Raw genomic sequence first — 12,955 nt, forward strand, 5'->3', positions numbered from 1 at the left:
ATTATTTGAGGTTTTCTCTTCTGTTTTTAAAATATTCTTTGCCAAGATGGATTATTAGGTTTCCTTCACTTATCAAGCTCCCAGAACTCAAGCTGAATTCATTCTCAATGTCCCCACTGAAAATGCTTATGTGAATTGGCCTTAAGATGTACATTGATGTTTACTTCAATTCCACATTAACAATGCAGCACAGGGCATGAAGGTATAATAACCTGGTTAGAAGTTACATGCATGTAGGTTTCATAGTGAAGATGAGAATTTAGTAAAACACCAGAAACCAATGGGAAAGTGCACATGAGCGGAATAAACTAGAAGTCTTGTATCATAAGACATATACAAAGTGGAAGTAATATAGGAGTTGTCCTTAATAGAATATTAAAAATATATAATAGAATGGAACTTAACAGCTGATGTCTTGGCAAATCCTAGACTCCAGTATTTTAAAAATGTAGATTTACAATTCATGTCTTTTGGAATTGCCAGCTCTTTTCAGAGTGGCGTTCATATACTTTTTCATTTTCCATTTTCGACATTCTTTGGAAATAAAAATACTGTTAAGAAACAAAGCTGGAAAGCTAGTATCTTCCCTGCCTGTCCATCATTATTTATTATATGTATTTTTTTAAAAAAAGTGAATCAAATTTGTTCAGACTTGTCAAAAACAATCATTTATATTCAGTGATGGCAACGTCCATGGCAAGTTAGCAATTTCAGATATTTTCAGTTTAACAAAAAGAACTTGGTTGAACTTGGTTGTTTCTATTTCATACTTTTTGATTCTGAAGTGTTTTGCTTGATTTCCATACTGTGTGTGTGTGTGAGGGGGTGGTAAACTCTTGCTCCTTCTCTCAAGTGTGAAATACATTCACTTGCAGCTGGATGTCAGGAAATAATAGCTTTTCCACATGATCAATATATATGTGCCCCAATTATTTTTTTCCCTTAGTACCATTAATCAACACAGTGAAACAAGATTTTAAGTCCCCCTTTATACATTGGAATTATGTGTACTGAAGGGTGGGTAGTTTTGCTGCTGGGATATAACCTAGCATTCTGGTTGTGCTTTTTATATTGTATTGTGTATCTGTGCTTTTAACTTGTTGATTGTTTTACTATGATTTTAATTTTTGTGAACCGCCCAGAGAGCTTCGGCTATTGGGCGGTATAGAAATGTAATAAATAAATAAATAAATAGCTGCATGGGGAGAAAGGCACATGGTACAGAAAGGGCCCCGTTCCATTTTAAAGTGCTGGATTTTCAGCTTCATCCTAAAAATGGTGCTGTGGCAGGTTTTTGAGGGCCCTTGGCAAGACACTCTGAATGGGCCTCCTCCTTCAGTGATTCTACCTTCTCACCACCATTGTCAGCAGTCACTCATGCTCCTCCTTTTTCTGATCATTGCTTCCATTTCCTTGCTTGACAGGCAGAGACAGTAAGCAAGTAGGCAGTGTGCCATCTGCTCCTCTTCCTTCTTGCCATCACCAGTGGCTGGGCCAGAGTGAGTGGCAGGTGAACAGACAGATTTCAGTGGTGAAGAGGAGGATCAAGTCCAGGGTTTTATTGTCAATGGCTTCCTGCTGGGGTGTGGGTCCTTGGCAGTGCACAATCATGCTTACCCTTGAACAGCCCTGGGCCGGATCTACACTATTGCTTTAAAGCGCTTTATAACAGTTTTATAGCGCTTTAAAGCAGTTAAAGCGCTTTATAACTGTTATAAAGCGCTTTAAAGCAGTAGTGTAGATCCGGCCCTGGTCTGTGGTTGCTAGCAGTATCCTAAAGATGCAAGGATATGGGAAGAAATGGGCAGACCAGCACAAAATTGGGAGCTAAAGAGCAGACGCTAGAAATTTAGTAGAATATTGATGTTTTGCTTCTGCAAAAATGCAACTGTTCTGCAACTTGGGAGAAGATGTTAATATTGAAGGAAGATATTTATTGCACAAAGATGTATTGTAGAGGTGGGCATTATAAAACAATGTGGAATTCCCCCCTGTTTACTTTCTTTTCAGTGTCTGGAACAGTCTCATTACCTCAGAGAGTCTATTATTATTATTTATTTATTTATTTATTTATTTATTTATATAGCACCATCAATGTACATGGTGCTGTACAGAGTAAAACAGTAAATAGCAAGACCTTGCCGCATAGGCTTACATTCTAATAAAACCATAATAAAACAATAAGGAGGGGAAGAGAAAGAGCTGCAAGAGAAAGCAGGAGCACGGAAGCTATTCTTGGAAGAACCACGTTGTGGGGGTGGTGAATAAGGAGCAGGGTCAGAGTGATGAACATTAAGTAGGACATCGTTGCACATGCTGGAGGCTCATAACTGGTTCAAAGCCAAGTTTTCTCATCTACCAGTATTAACGTATTAATGTGCACACAGACAAAGGCCAGCTCCTTCTCTGAGAGCCAAGTCACACATTCAAAAAAAGTGTGGGAAAAGGAATTGTAAAGGATTCATATTTCCCCTTTCCCCACTTCCGCTGTAAAGTGGAAAGAAGGGATATTGCACTGAAAGCTTTGAGCTCTCAAAAGTATCTGGAACTCATAGACCTTTCCTTTGGCAGCTTCACTGCTACCATATGATGGTAGAAGCAGGGAAAAGAGAAGCAAAAGTGAACCCTTCACATGCTTCTCCACTTTGTAATGTATAAAGCCACTGTGAGTTGGTAAGAATGTAAAGGGGTCCTTTTTAGAGAAGTCATCAGCCGCCATTCGGACATTCAAAAGTAGTTAATACTTCCACCATAGTAGCATCCCACATTGCCTTGTCATCTGCAGAGTAATGTGCAGCCCAATGCCCTCCAGATGGGTTGGGCTATGACTCCCAGCCTCCTTGGCTGGGGATGCTGGGGCATGTAGTACAATACATTTGGAGCACACCACTTTGGGAAAGGCGGCTATTGAATGTATTAGTTAATTCTCCTCTGAAAAGTTATTGGTTTCATTATTGTAGAACAGGTGACCTTCTGTTAGCAACTAAATCTGTTTTGGGGGCATCTGTGGGATCAAGTGTTAGCAACCTTGCACTTCTATAGAAATGAAACACTTTTTAGTGATTAGTGATAGTAACATTTCAAAAGGATCATATGAGCTCTACTAAAAATCCTATAGTTTGAAGGCCCAAAGTACTTGAGGTTCCAAAATATGGAATGGAAAGTCGATTTGAAAGAGGCATTCTGATAAAATATCTGCATCTGGAGAGAGATACTGCAATTGACAGAAAAGAGTTTAGAAATAGGTACATTCACTATGATAGGATCAATAGATTCCCAAGAAGCAAATTCATGTTCTTATCTAGGTCACACATACCAGAAAATGGCATCTGCAGTCACTTATGTCTCCCAAAAATAAATAAAAAATAAATCTATAACAGCTTTTGTAAGACTGGTGTATTGATGAACAACCATAAACAATGATAAGTCAACCCGTTCAGAACTCTTTGAAATAGATGCAGAATAAAGTATTATCCATTAGAAGCGAGTGAAAGGATGTGATTATGAATAGCAAATATATCACACATACATAAGCAATACAGTTCAACAACTCCCCCCACCCTACTCCCAATGGGCGCAGCTCCCGGCTCCGTGTGAGTAATCTCGCGGAAATGGGCCACATGCTCCACGGTCTCGGGACCGCAGAAAAAGTGGGGCCAAAGGGTAGGGCTGTATCTCAGGGCAAGAGAGGGATGATCCCGCTCTGATCCTGGGATCCCCAGTGCATCATGTGGACGCACAGGGACGATCACAGGTATCACCCCGGGATATAGCCTGGTCTAGCTAAGATCCAATCTATATGTTTGTTAATTTTTATACTAATGCATATTTTACTTAGGATGAAATCCCATTATATAAAAGTGAAAAACAAATCCTGCCAACTTGTCTTAGGTTTTTATAATCTATTCATGTCATGAATGGTTTAGGAGCCTCAAGTTGTCAAGGCTGTGCAAATATCTTGTGCTCCTTTGTGTTCATTGGCATGCTTAAACGTTTTTCTTTTCTAGTAAGGTATAGCTAATTCCATAGTCAGAAAGTTGTCTGGAACAGTAGATCTCATTTCCCTGATGTAGCATCAAACAGACACGAAGGAATCATTGGAGATTACAGGGCACCCTCAGTGTTATCAAGTCTCTACTGCAATGAAGGAAAAAATATTTTGCTTAAAGCCACTCTGCTTTTTAAAGAGATACATATGAATGGAGAAACCCTGTGCACAGTTTCTTGAGGGTAATACTATTGGACAGAATGGGAGATGCTTCTGACTGTGCAGCACAAAACAGTTTGCACATTCTGCAGCAAGGCTTGTACATGGTGGGCTTTCCAAACAATTAAAAGAGCACTTTGGTTCCTATGTCGTGAAAGAAGGGGCAATATTCTTTAGCTAGTGCTTAATGATTTTATGTTTTCCAGGCAATGAAACTGCAATTTTGAATTGACAAGAAAATGGCATTCTTCTCCCAGCAGGAGAAATCTTTCCTATTTTGATTATGGTGGGGAATACAGTTGTGCAATTGGTATATGATCTATTGAGTAGTGCCTGTGATGTAAATGCCAATACACACACACACTTCACATATGTCATCGTATGGCTCTCTTCATTTTTTATTTTTTAAATATAATTTGGAATTAATGTTCCAATGCTGGTGCTATAAAGTAAGTAAGCGTTTTTAAAAAACAGCATATGTATAGATTTCATTCCCCTTGGGAAACTGAAAGTAAAATGATGGCTGGGGAATAAACAGCTTATTGTGACATCATTGACATCATTGAGGTTCCCCAACTCCCCTCTGGGAAATGGGCAGGCCAGTCTGGGTCATTGTGGCCTGCTGCAATACAAATCACCCAGCACATAGTTAAACTATGGAATTCACTATTACAAGATGATGTAATGATGGCCACCAATTTGGATGGCTTTAAAAGGGGGTTAGACAAATTCCTGGAAGAGAAAGCTATCAATGGCTACTAGTCCTGATGCCTCTGTGCTACCACCAGTATCAGAGGCAGTAAGGCCATGTACACCAGTTGCTGGGAGCATGGGTCAGTTGTGGCTTTCCGCTTGTGGGTTCCTGGTCGGCAGCTGGTTGACCACTGTGTAAACAGAACACTGGACTAGTTGCTGGTCTGATCCAGCTGGTCTGATCCAGCATGGCTCTTCTTATGTTCTTATCATAAATTAATGTTTAGGCTAAGCTGTGAAATTATAGAAGGGAAAGATGGCAGCCCAATGTCAGCTTTTTTTAAAAAAAATGGAAGTAAGATTGGAGATAGATTTGAAGTTAGATTAATTGACTGAGTGAGAAAACACTTAGCCTATTTCACAGAGAAGATTTGCTGGAATGTTGATCATGCATGCTTGCATGCATTCAGTTCTTCCTACATGATGTTCTTCCCTGGGAGAAGAGCTGTGAAGTATGTCTTTAGGACAGGCAAGATTTGGGAGCTTTAAATATCTGTGCTATTACTGGGCATGTAAATGTTAAGTTCATGATATTCCAAAATAGATTTGTGAAGAAGAATTACTCAAAGACAAGGGCATTGTCAATAGGATCATGAGCCAGACTGATGTAACACATTACTTTCAGGCTGGGCTTCAATAAATAAAAAGACACGTAGCTGAGTTGTACCAGCAACTGTTTGTCATTAATTGAGCTCCAAAATATTAGCGGTCCAAACTGGATTTCCATCATGCCAGCAACTTCTTTGAGGTTTCTTCTTTGGTTTCTTAAAGAAAACAGCCAAGCAAACACCTTGGTTTCTGTGGAAATTTCAACTTGAAGTTGCCTATATTATGTAAATGGTGGTTCCGATAAGAGCATGCTGTTCTTTTCATTGAATAGGTAGTTGTTGGATAGGCTTGTATACATAACCTAGAATACATAACCGCAATGTCAGATGGCTTTGGCCTACTGGATGCAAAAGTTATCACAGATTTCTAAAAATGGTCAAAGTGTTTTGGAACGTCTTGTTGAGAACCCTGTGGATTTATAAAAAGCTTGCCTGATCTGCCTAGGAACTCGCAAGGTCCTCACTGTTCATCCAATGATTGCTGGCTCAGGGCAAGAGTTTAAAACAACAAATGTAATAAACTTATATTACAATCAGCCTTTACATCAGCCTTCATGACTGAAGACCCTTCTCTGTTTCTGGATTTTGAAATAGAACTTTAGAACTTATATCCAAATCTCTGTCATTTATTAGAGTCATTCATAGCATCATTCCCTCTATTTCCGATGTTCAGGCATGCGTGATGATGATTTTATAGTAGGGATGTTGGAGATATCCTCCATGGATTTAAATGAGTTTGGATTTCTATTCTTTTTTGGGAGGGATTTGCACAAATGCTCATTTGCAGTAATGTACAAGTGCACGTTTATGCAAATGTGCATTTGTTCAAGGGCACAGTTGAGAAAATGCACATTTGCAAACAGGAACAATATGTTCCTACAAAAAATCCAATTCTGTCAATGAGTGGATGATGGAGCGAAACAAACCTGACAATCTGCAAAACATATATGGAACAAATTTACAAAATCCAAACAGCCCTATTGTGTAGCAAGAATTTCACCACTCATGGCACAAGAGGGACATATAAGAAGACTCGAGGGAACCTGATGTTTCCAAGAGTATGAAAATACTTTGGAACACCACACCTTCCAACCACCTAATGCAGATTGAATGTGCTCAGTGGCCATTGAATGCTAACTGTTCTCATTGGGGAGAATGGAAAACCAAGTGCGTTGAGGAATGAAATGGAGTATCATGGAGGAGGGCATGGTTGACTGGCTGAACAGTGACCAGAAGCATTCCACCTTGCAACCTTTTGTTGCAGGTCCTACTTGTTCTTATTTAAAATGTTCTCTTCAATTACTGTAGTGAAGTACTGGATCAAAGAAGCAGTCTGTCTAGCCAAGTTTCTTGCTGCTCACAGCAGTACCTTAAATGCTCCTGACTCCCCCAGGTCGATTTAGCCAATATTTAAGCAGCTGATAAATGACTGTCTGGTTGCCTAAGATGAGCGTTGACTTCTTGTATTATTCTTTTATTGTCTCTCCTCCCATAATGGCCCTTTTCTAAAGGTCGGATTCAATTTCCACTTTCACAAGTGCCGTAAATCACAAGAGATTCCGAGGAAGTCAGTGTACAGTGTGAAATAAATATGAGCCATAAATTGATACACTTGATTTATAAGACTGATGCTTCCTTTTCACTACAGTTTTTGTCAGGTGTTCTAGAGAGCGATCGAAAAGATAGTAAGGAAGTGTTGTCACATAATTGGGTTGCCAGCTGATTTCCAACCAAAATCTGATAATTTGATATAGTAATTCTATCATGTAGGGTGAGCCTTCAATTAAAAGTATTAAAATGCAGATCCGGTTAAGAGCTTTTCTGGCTGCATTTTAACGTATTGCAAGTGAACCATCCAACCACTCTTTATAAGAATTGAAATGAAAAAGAATGTCTCGCCTATATGTAAAGGTATCCATTTTCTGACCTTTCAGTCATTCTTTCTTTTTCAATGGAGAATTTGCAGTGGGAGGATGAAAAATAAATCCCAATTGCATTTTGTTTGTGGGAGCATTGTGGGTTTTTTGTTTTTTAAAATTGGACTCTGACCAGCATCTTTTTCAGTCTGCTGCATGCCTGTCAGATTAAAAGAATACAGGCATATTTTAAGAATTTCCTAGGATTCAAAGGATCTTAATTAGCATTGAGTTGATGTTTTGGAAGTGTACCAAAACTACAGGAGCTATTGTAAGCAGAGATAGGACTTGAATACTCCCAGCTTCCAGACAACGGGATATGTTGTGGTCTGTGACAGGGAGCAAACAACAAACAAAATTGTGGTCCATGTTAAACAGGTGCCTGCTTATCAGTATGCAAAGGAATTGCTTCATTTCCATATGGTTCCCAGAGAACTGCTCCCTAGCAGCAGAAAGGAGAGCTTGCTACTCTTCAAGGCAAGGCAAGTCCCGAAATTGTGACAATAGCTTACAGGCTTTGCCAATTGTTCTGAAGAACGATTCTGGCCAGAATTTCAGAGAATGGCCTTGCCTGGTGTTTCTTTTAAAACAGCTACTTTAGAGGAGGTTCTTATTCAGCTTTTCAGGCTGCTTGGTAAGATTAGCCTTTGAAGTTAATTGTAAAGCCCTGTGAGTACTTTGGATAAATACGTATGTTCATTTATTAAGAGCAAAGAAAAAAATCTTTTAAAGTAACAGACAGAAATGGCTTTTTATTACATGGGATAAATTGAAGAGAACTTTCTTTCTTTCTTTCCATTCCTAACATAATGGACTGCCTTCACTGAAAACATGTTGGGGGTGGGCAGGGATAGTCCTCTGATCTGCCTAAGAGGCACCTCAGGTTGAATTTTCATATTAGTTTTGCTTTCAGGCATGCTTAGGATAGTGCCAGATGCTACCTGAAGTGAGTCTTGTGCTGAAAAGTTCTGAAAAGAATTTTCAGACCAAATCTTGGTGGGACTTTGCCACCCCCACCCCCAAATTGGGGCAGTTTCAGGGGTAAGCAGTGTTTAAAAAGTTAAGAGGAACTTATTAGTTGCAATGGCAGTAATAGTGCTTTTTTGCTTCTTCTTTTTTTAAAATAGCTCTACTGCCTGAGGTGATGGAGTTCCTTTCAATGGCCATCACTTCTTTGTTTCTCCCAGAATTCTCAAGTACAACATCATCACTTCAGAGGATTCTGGGGGGAAATGGCTGGAAGAAATACAAAAACACACACCACATGTTCTTGGCAGCTCTGAAACTGCCCTTGTCCCCATATGGAACCATGACCCTTACTTTAGGGGTGACTGAAATTTGCATAGTTGAAGACCTGATGTGGGGGAATGTTTCCTGCTAAGCTGCCAAGCTAATGTGATTGGTGGTTGAGGTTCCTCACTGGCTTGTCTATATGCTTGTTTTCCAAACTAGAATGGGACTGGGAACATGTCTAGATGAGGGGGTGGAAGGTATGATCTCGCGATTTTATGATCACAAGATCGTCCTCCTTGTCTGCATGTGGCGCGCGATGTTCCAGGAAGAAGAGGATGTCGCGGCCACCATTTTTTTTAAAGCACTCCAGCACAATGGTTAGTTTTTTAAAAAAGAAGCCCTGACCCTGCTCCTCCCCACCCCCAATGGGCAAGGAGTGCTTGCAGAGCTCCGTGCCCCATGCCCGGCTCCTCGCATTTACTTGTGAGGAGCCGGGACAAAGCTGCGACTGCAGGCCACACATCCCGCAGTCTCGGGATCATCCCAAGACTGTGGGAAAAAACAGGATGGAAGGGTAGGGCCATATCCTGTGGAAAAGGAGGAATCATCCCTCGCTGTTCTTGGGATCCCCTGTGCGTAGTGTGGATGCACAGGGACGATCCCAGGACAATCCCCGGGATATCACCCCATCTAGCCATGCCCAAGGTTAAAAATCTACAACGTAAGGCATTCCTATCATTAACCAGAACAAGACAACTGCCTCAGGTAGCTGGTGTTAGATGACACAAAAGGGCAACAGATAGTTAGTCTAAGTCATTCTTATTAATTTCTTCTTGCTGGGAGGTGGGGGGTGGGAGAGGTGCTTGTGGGATGTCCCTGAGGTGCCCTGACCAGCCTCGGCTACGATGTGCCTTGATGTTGGAACGGGAGCTGAGTCTGCATGTGAGGAAGGAAGAGGCACTATTTGTAGCTCTGTTTCAGGCAGCAAATGTCTTGGGCCAACCCCTGCCACTATAAATGATTTCACAAGTGCCTTCTTTTTCTTTATATAGGAGGTACATGCCAGAGCCCTGCTCTTCCAGCCCTGGTACGTCCTCCAGCCGCACCCTTGCAGACTTCGCTGGATCTCAAACCTTTTCTTCCATTCCCCCTGGACACTGCAGCAGCCGTCAACCTCTTCCCCAACTTCAATGCAGTAAGTACTACACAGAACGGTGAACTAATTGCCATCAATTGTTCATTGGGAGAGACAAAGCATCATTGCATACAAATTGCATGCACATGCACACATGCACACGCACAACAGTGGGAGTTCAAATGCTGGGAGAAAATCCCAAAAAAAATCTGCAAGAAGACATACCCATACCAGAATAGTAATTTACTTCTAATTTTCATATGTCAGATTAGTAATTGAAATGATCAGGACTAATGAAAGAACATGTCCATACCATTATTTTCAAGAAGTTAAATATAAATTAATATTTAGCAATGTTTTTTCGTGAGTTCTAAGTCATTGCTCAAAATAAGTATTTAAATTATTTTTACTAACATAATTGACATGGGTGGATTGATCTCAGAGTGATTGCATGCAAACTTTTTTTATTTCCAAAAAAAAGCCCTCTGTGGACACCAGAAGAGTGGGGTGTGTGTATTTTCACTCAGTCCCCCAAGCATTTTTTGTTTCTTAATTTCTCTCCTACATTTTTAAGCCACCCAACAGCAGCGCACAGATAAATTAAAGGCATATAAAATGCAAGATAATAAAACAGTGGCAATAACACTGCACAAGATAAAGCCAAGATCAAACCAGAAGCAAGGAGGAAAACAATGCAGCAGATAATCAGAAAGTTAAAACCCAACAGCAGGCATAAAACAGTGCAAGGATCTCAAAGCACTGAAACAGTCTTTCAGATGCCTGAAAAAAATGAAAAGGTCTTCACCTGGTGCTGGAAAGATGACAATGTAGGTGCCAGGTGAGCCTCTCTGGTCAGAGCATTTGACAGGTGGGGCACAGGAAGGATAGCTCCCACCACACCCTTCTGCCATGTCCCACCCTCTGAGCTTTTAGAATACATCGGAAGAGGCTGCACACACATGCAGATGTGTGAGCTTCTCAGTGTGAGGAGGGCCCCTGATTGGGACAGACTCCCTCTTGGCATGGAGCAGTTCTATGGGCATACATTAGCTCAGGTGTGGAGCCCCTTCCAATGCATTTTGAACACCTGGGGTGTGGATTGTGGAGCTGCTGGGCATGTGTGTGGCAGGGGGTGGGGCTAGCCTGCATGATCCCCACAACCCCGCCATACATGTTCTTTACACACATGGAAGGGGTTGTATGACACACACACACACACACACACCCGAGACTCACCTTTTTGCAAGGAAAAGGCTTTCAAATGCATTTTAATAAACCATCTCTGTTTGCCGCTTGGTAGCCTGGAAATGTAAATTAAAGTTTTAGTGAGTGCTTTTGTGCTCACTGTTTGTTGTATCTCTGCTTGTGCAAGGTGCCTCCATCTGATTTTGGCCAGTTTCCCCTTCTCACTACAGCTCCCCATGCCTCATTAGTGCAATTCTGCTGGGCTCCTCAATTGCAGATTTGGGGCAGAGGGAGATGTTAGGGGCGCTGCTGAGCAGAGGAGGTGCTGGGAAGGTCTTTATGTTAATGCTTCTCTGGATAGAATCCAACAATTTTAAAGCAAAACGCATCAGTTTTCTTCTTAAATGAAGTACTACTGATGAGCAATTGGCAGAGGGCACACCCTGTACTGTGGCGTAACTGTGGTTCAAGGCCAGTTTAGATGCTTGACTCAAGCATGTTTTGGGGATCTGGTAGCACAAGAAGACCAAGGCCATAGCTAGACGGGGCAATATCCTGGGGATTGCCCCAGGATCGTCCCTGTGCATCCACATGAAGCACAGGGCATCCCGGGAGCAGGGAGGGATGATCCCTCCATTTCCCCGGGATTTTGCCCTGCCCTTCTACCCTGGTTTTTCCATGGTCCCAGGCTGATCCCGAGACCACGGAACATGTGGCCGGGCATCACGGGTTGTCCTGGCTCCTTGCGAGTAACTGTGAGGAGCCGGGAGCTGGGCATGGGGCACAGAGTTCCTCAGGAGCTCTGTGCCAATCGAGGGGGGGAGGGGGAGGTGTTTTTTTAAAAAAAATTCTCACAGTTTTCACACTAGCGCTCGTGCGCTCATTCTTATTTAAAAAATAAATTCAAAATGGTGACCGCGATGTCGCGCGCCACATGTAGATCACAACAATGATCTCACAATCATAAAATCACGAGATTGTCACTCTACTACCCCCTCATCTAGCTGAGGCACTAGGCTGTGACCCTATACACACTTACCTGGGTGTAAGCCCCACTGAACTATTAATAAATAAATAAATAAAATCAGTGGGTCATACTTCTGAGTAAAAATAAATAGGATTGTGCTATTAGTTGATATTCCATAGCCCACCAGATGGTGGTTGCTATCAGGGACGGGACTGCACTGATAATAAAGCAAAATTGAATGTGTATGTTGTCAAAGCTCTTACATATTTGTACTTAATTTATAACTGCTTTTTATGCCATGAGTACATGAATTGGACAGCTGTTATGTTCCTTTCATAAACAGTTTTGTCAGCCTTTTTCCTGGTTTTAATCAAATAGCACAATTAACTATATGACAATTTTAATGATGTAAATAGACAGGTGTATTTATTTTACTTCTGACATTATAAAAGCTTTTAGGTATTTTCATCCCTGCTGGTTTTCTACTTTTTGCATAACACTGGAAACTTGGGGAGGGGAGATTCCACAATAGTGTTAACTTGTTAGCACAATTTTTGTGTGTGGGGTTTTGAATTTGCAAGGCAAGGATTAACCTCTAAAATTCTATAATTTATATTTTACATGACTCTATTTTGCTCTCCCTTCTTCTTTAAATTCTAGCTTTATTACCAAAGTAGTCATATGCTTATTATGCACTCAAAAATGTGAAACAAATACTGTGATTAGAAGGAAAGCAGACACTATAAAGGTACAGAAAGGAGCATCCTGTGTGTCAGTAAATTTTCTTTTAAAAAAGCTAAAAATGCATTGGGAATGGCACTATTTGCATGATTGGTGGCTAGATAAGGATTGTCCACTCCTAACCTATGTTAAATGCTAATATTTTAATACTGTTATAATGAAGAATAGCAATAATCTAACATGGGAAAATATGCACTGCAGTAATTCAGG

General features: G+C 41.0%; 1 protein-coding gene across 5 annotated transcripts in view; it reads left to right on the forward strand.

Moving 5' to 3' along the window:
• The window catches only part of ZNF385D (zinc finger protein 385D), a 379,934-nt gene that overhangs the window by 204,657 nt on the left and 162,322 nt on the right, over window positions 1-12,955 (forward strand). For all 5 annotated transcript variants that reach the window (XM_063128331.1, XM_063128341.1, XM_063128350.1 and 2 more), the window contains exon 2: window positions 9,770-9,912. In XM_063128331.1, the coding sequence (XP_062984401.1) occupies window positions 9,770-9,912 (143 nt within the window). The remainder of the gene's footprint in view (window positions 1-9,769; window positions 9,913-12,955) is intronic.

The sequence above is a fragment of the Elgaria multicarinata genome, chromosome 1 (genome assembly GCF_023053635.1).
Source record: "Elgaria multicarinata webbii isolate HBS135686 ecotype San Diego chromosome 1, rElgMul1.1.pri, whole genome shotgun sequence".
In the NCBI taxonomy this organism is placed as follows: Eukaryota; Metazoa; Chordata; class Lepidosauria; order Squamata; family Anguidae; genus Elgaria; species Elgaria multicarinata.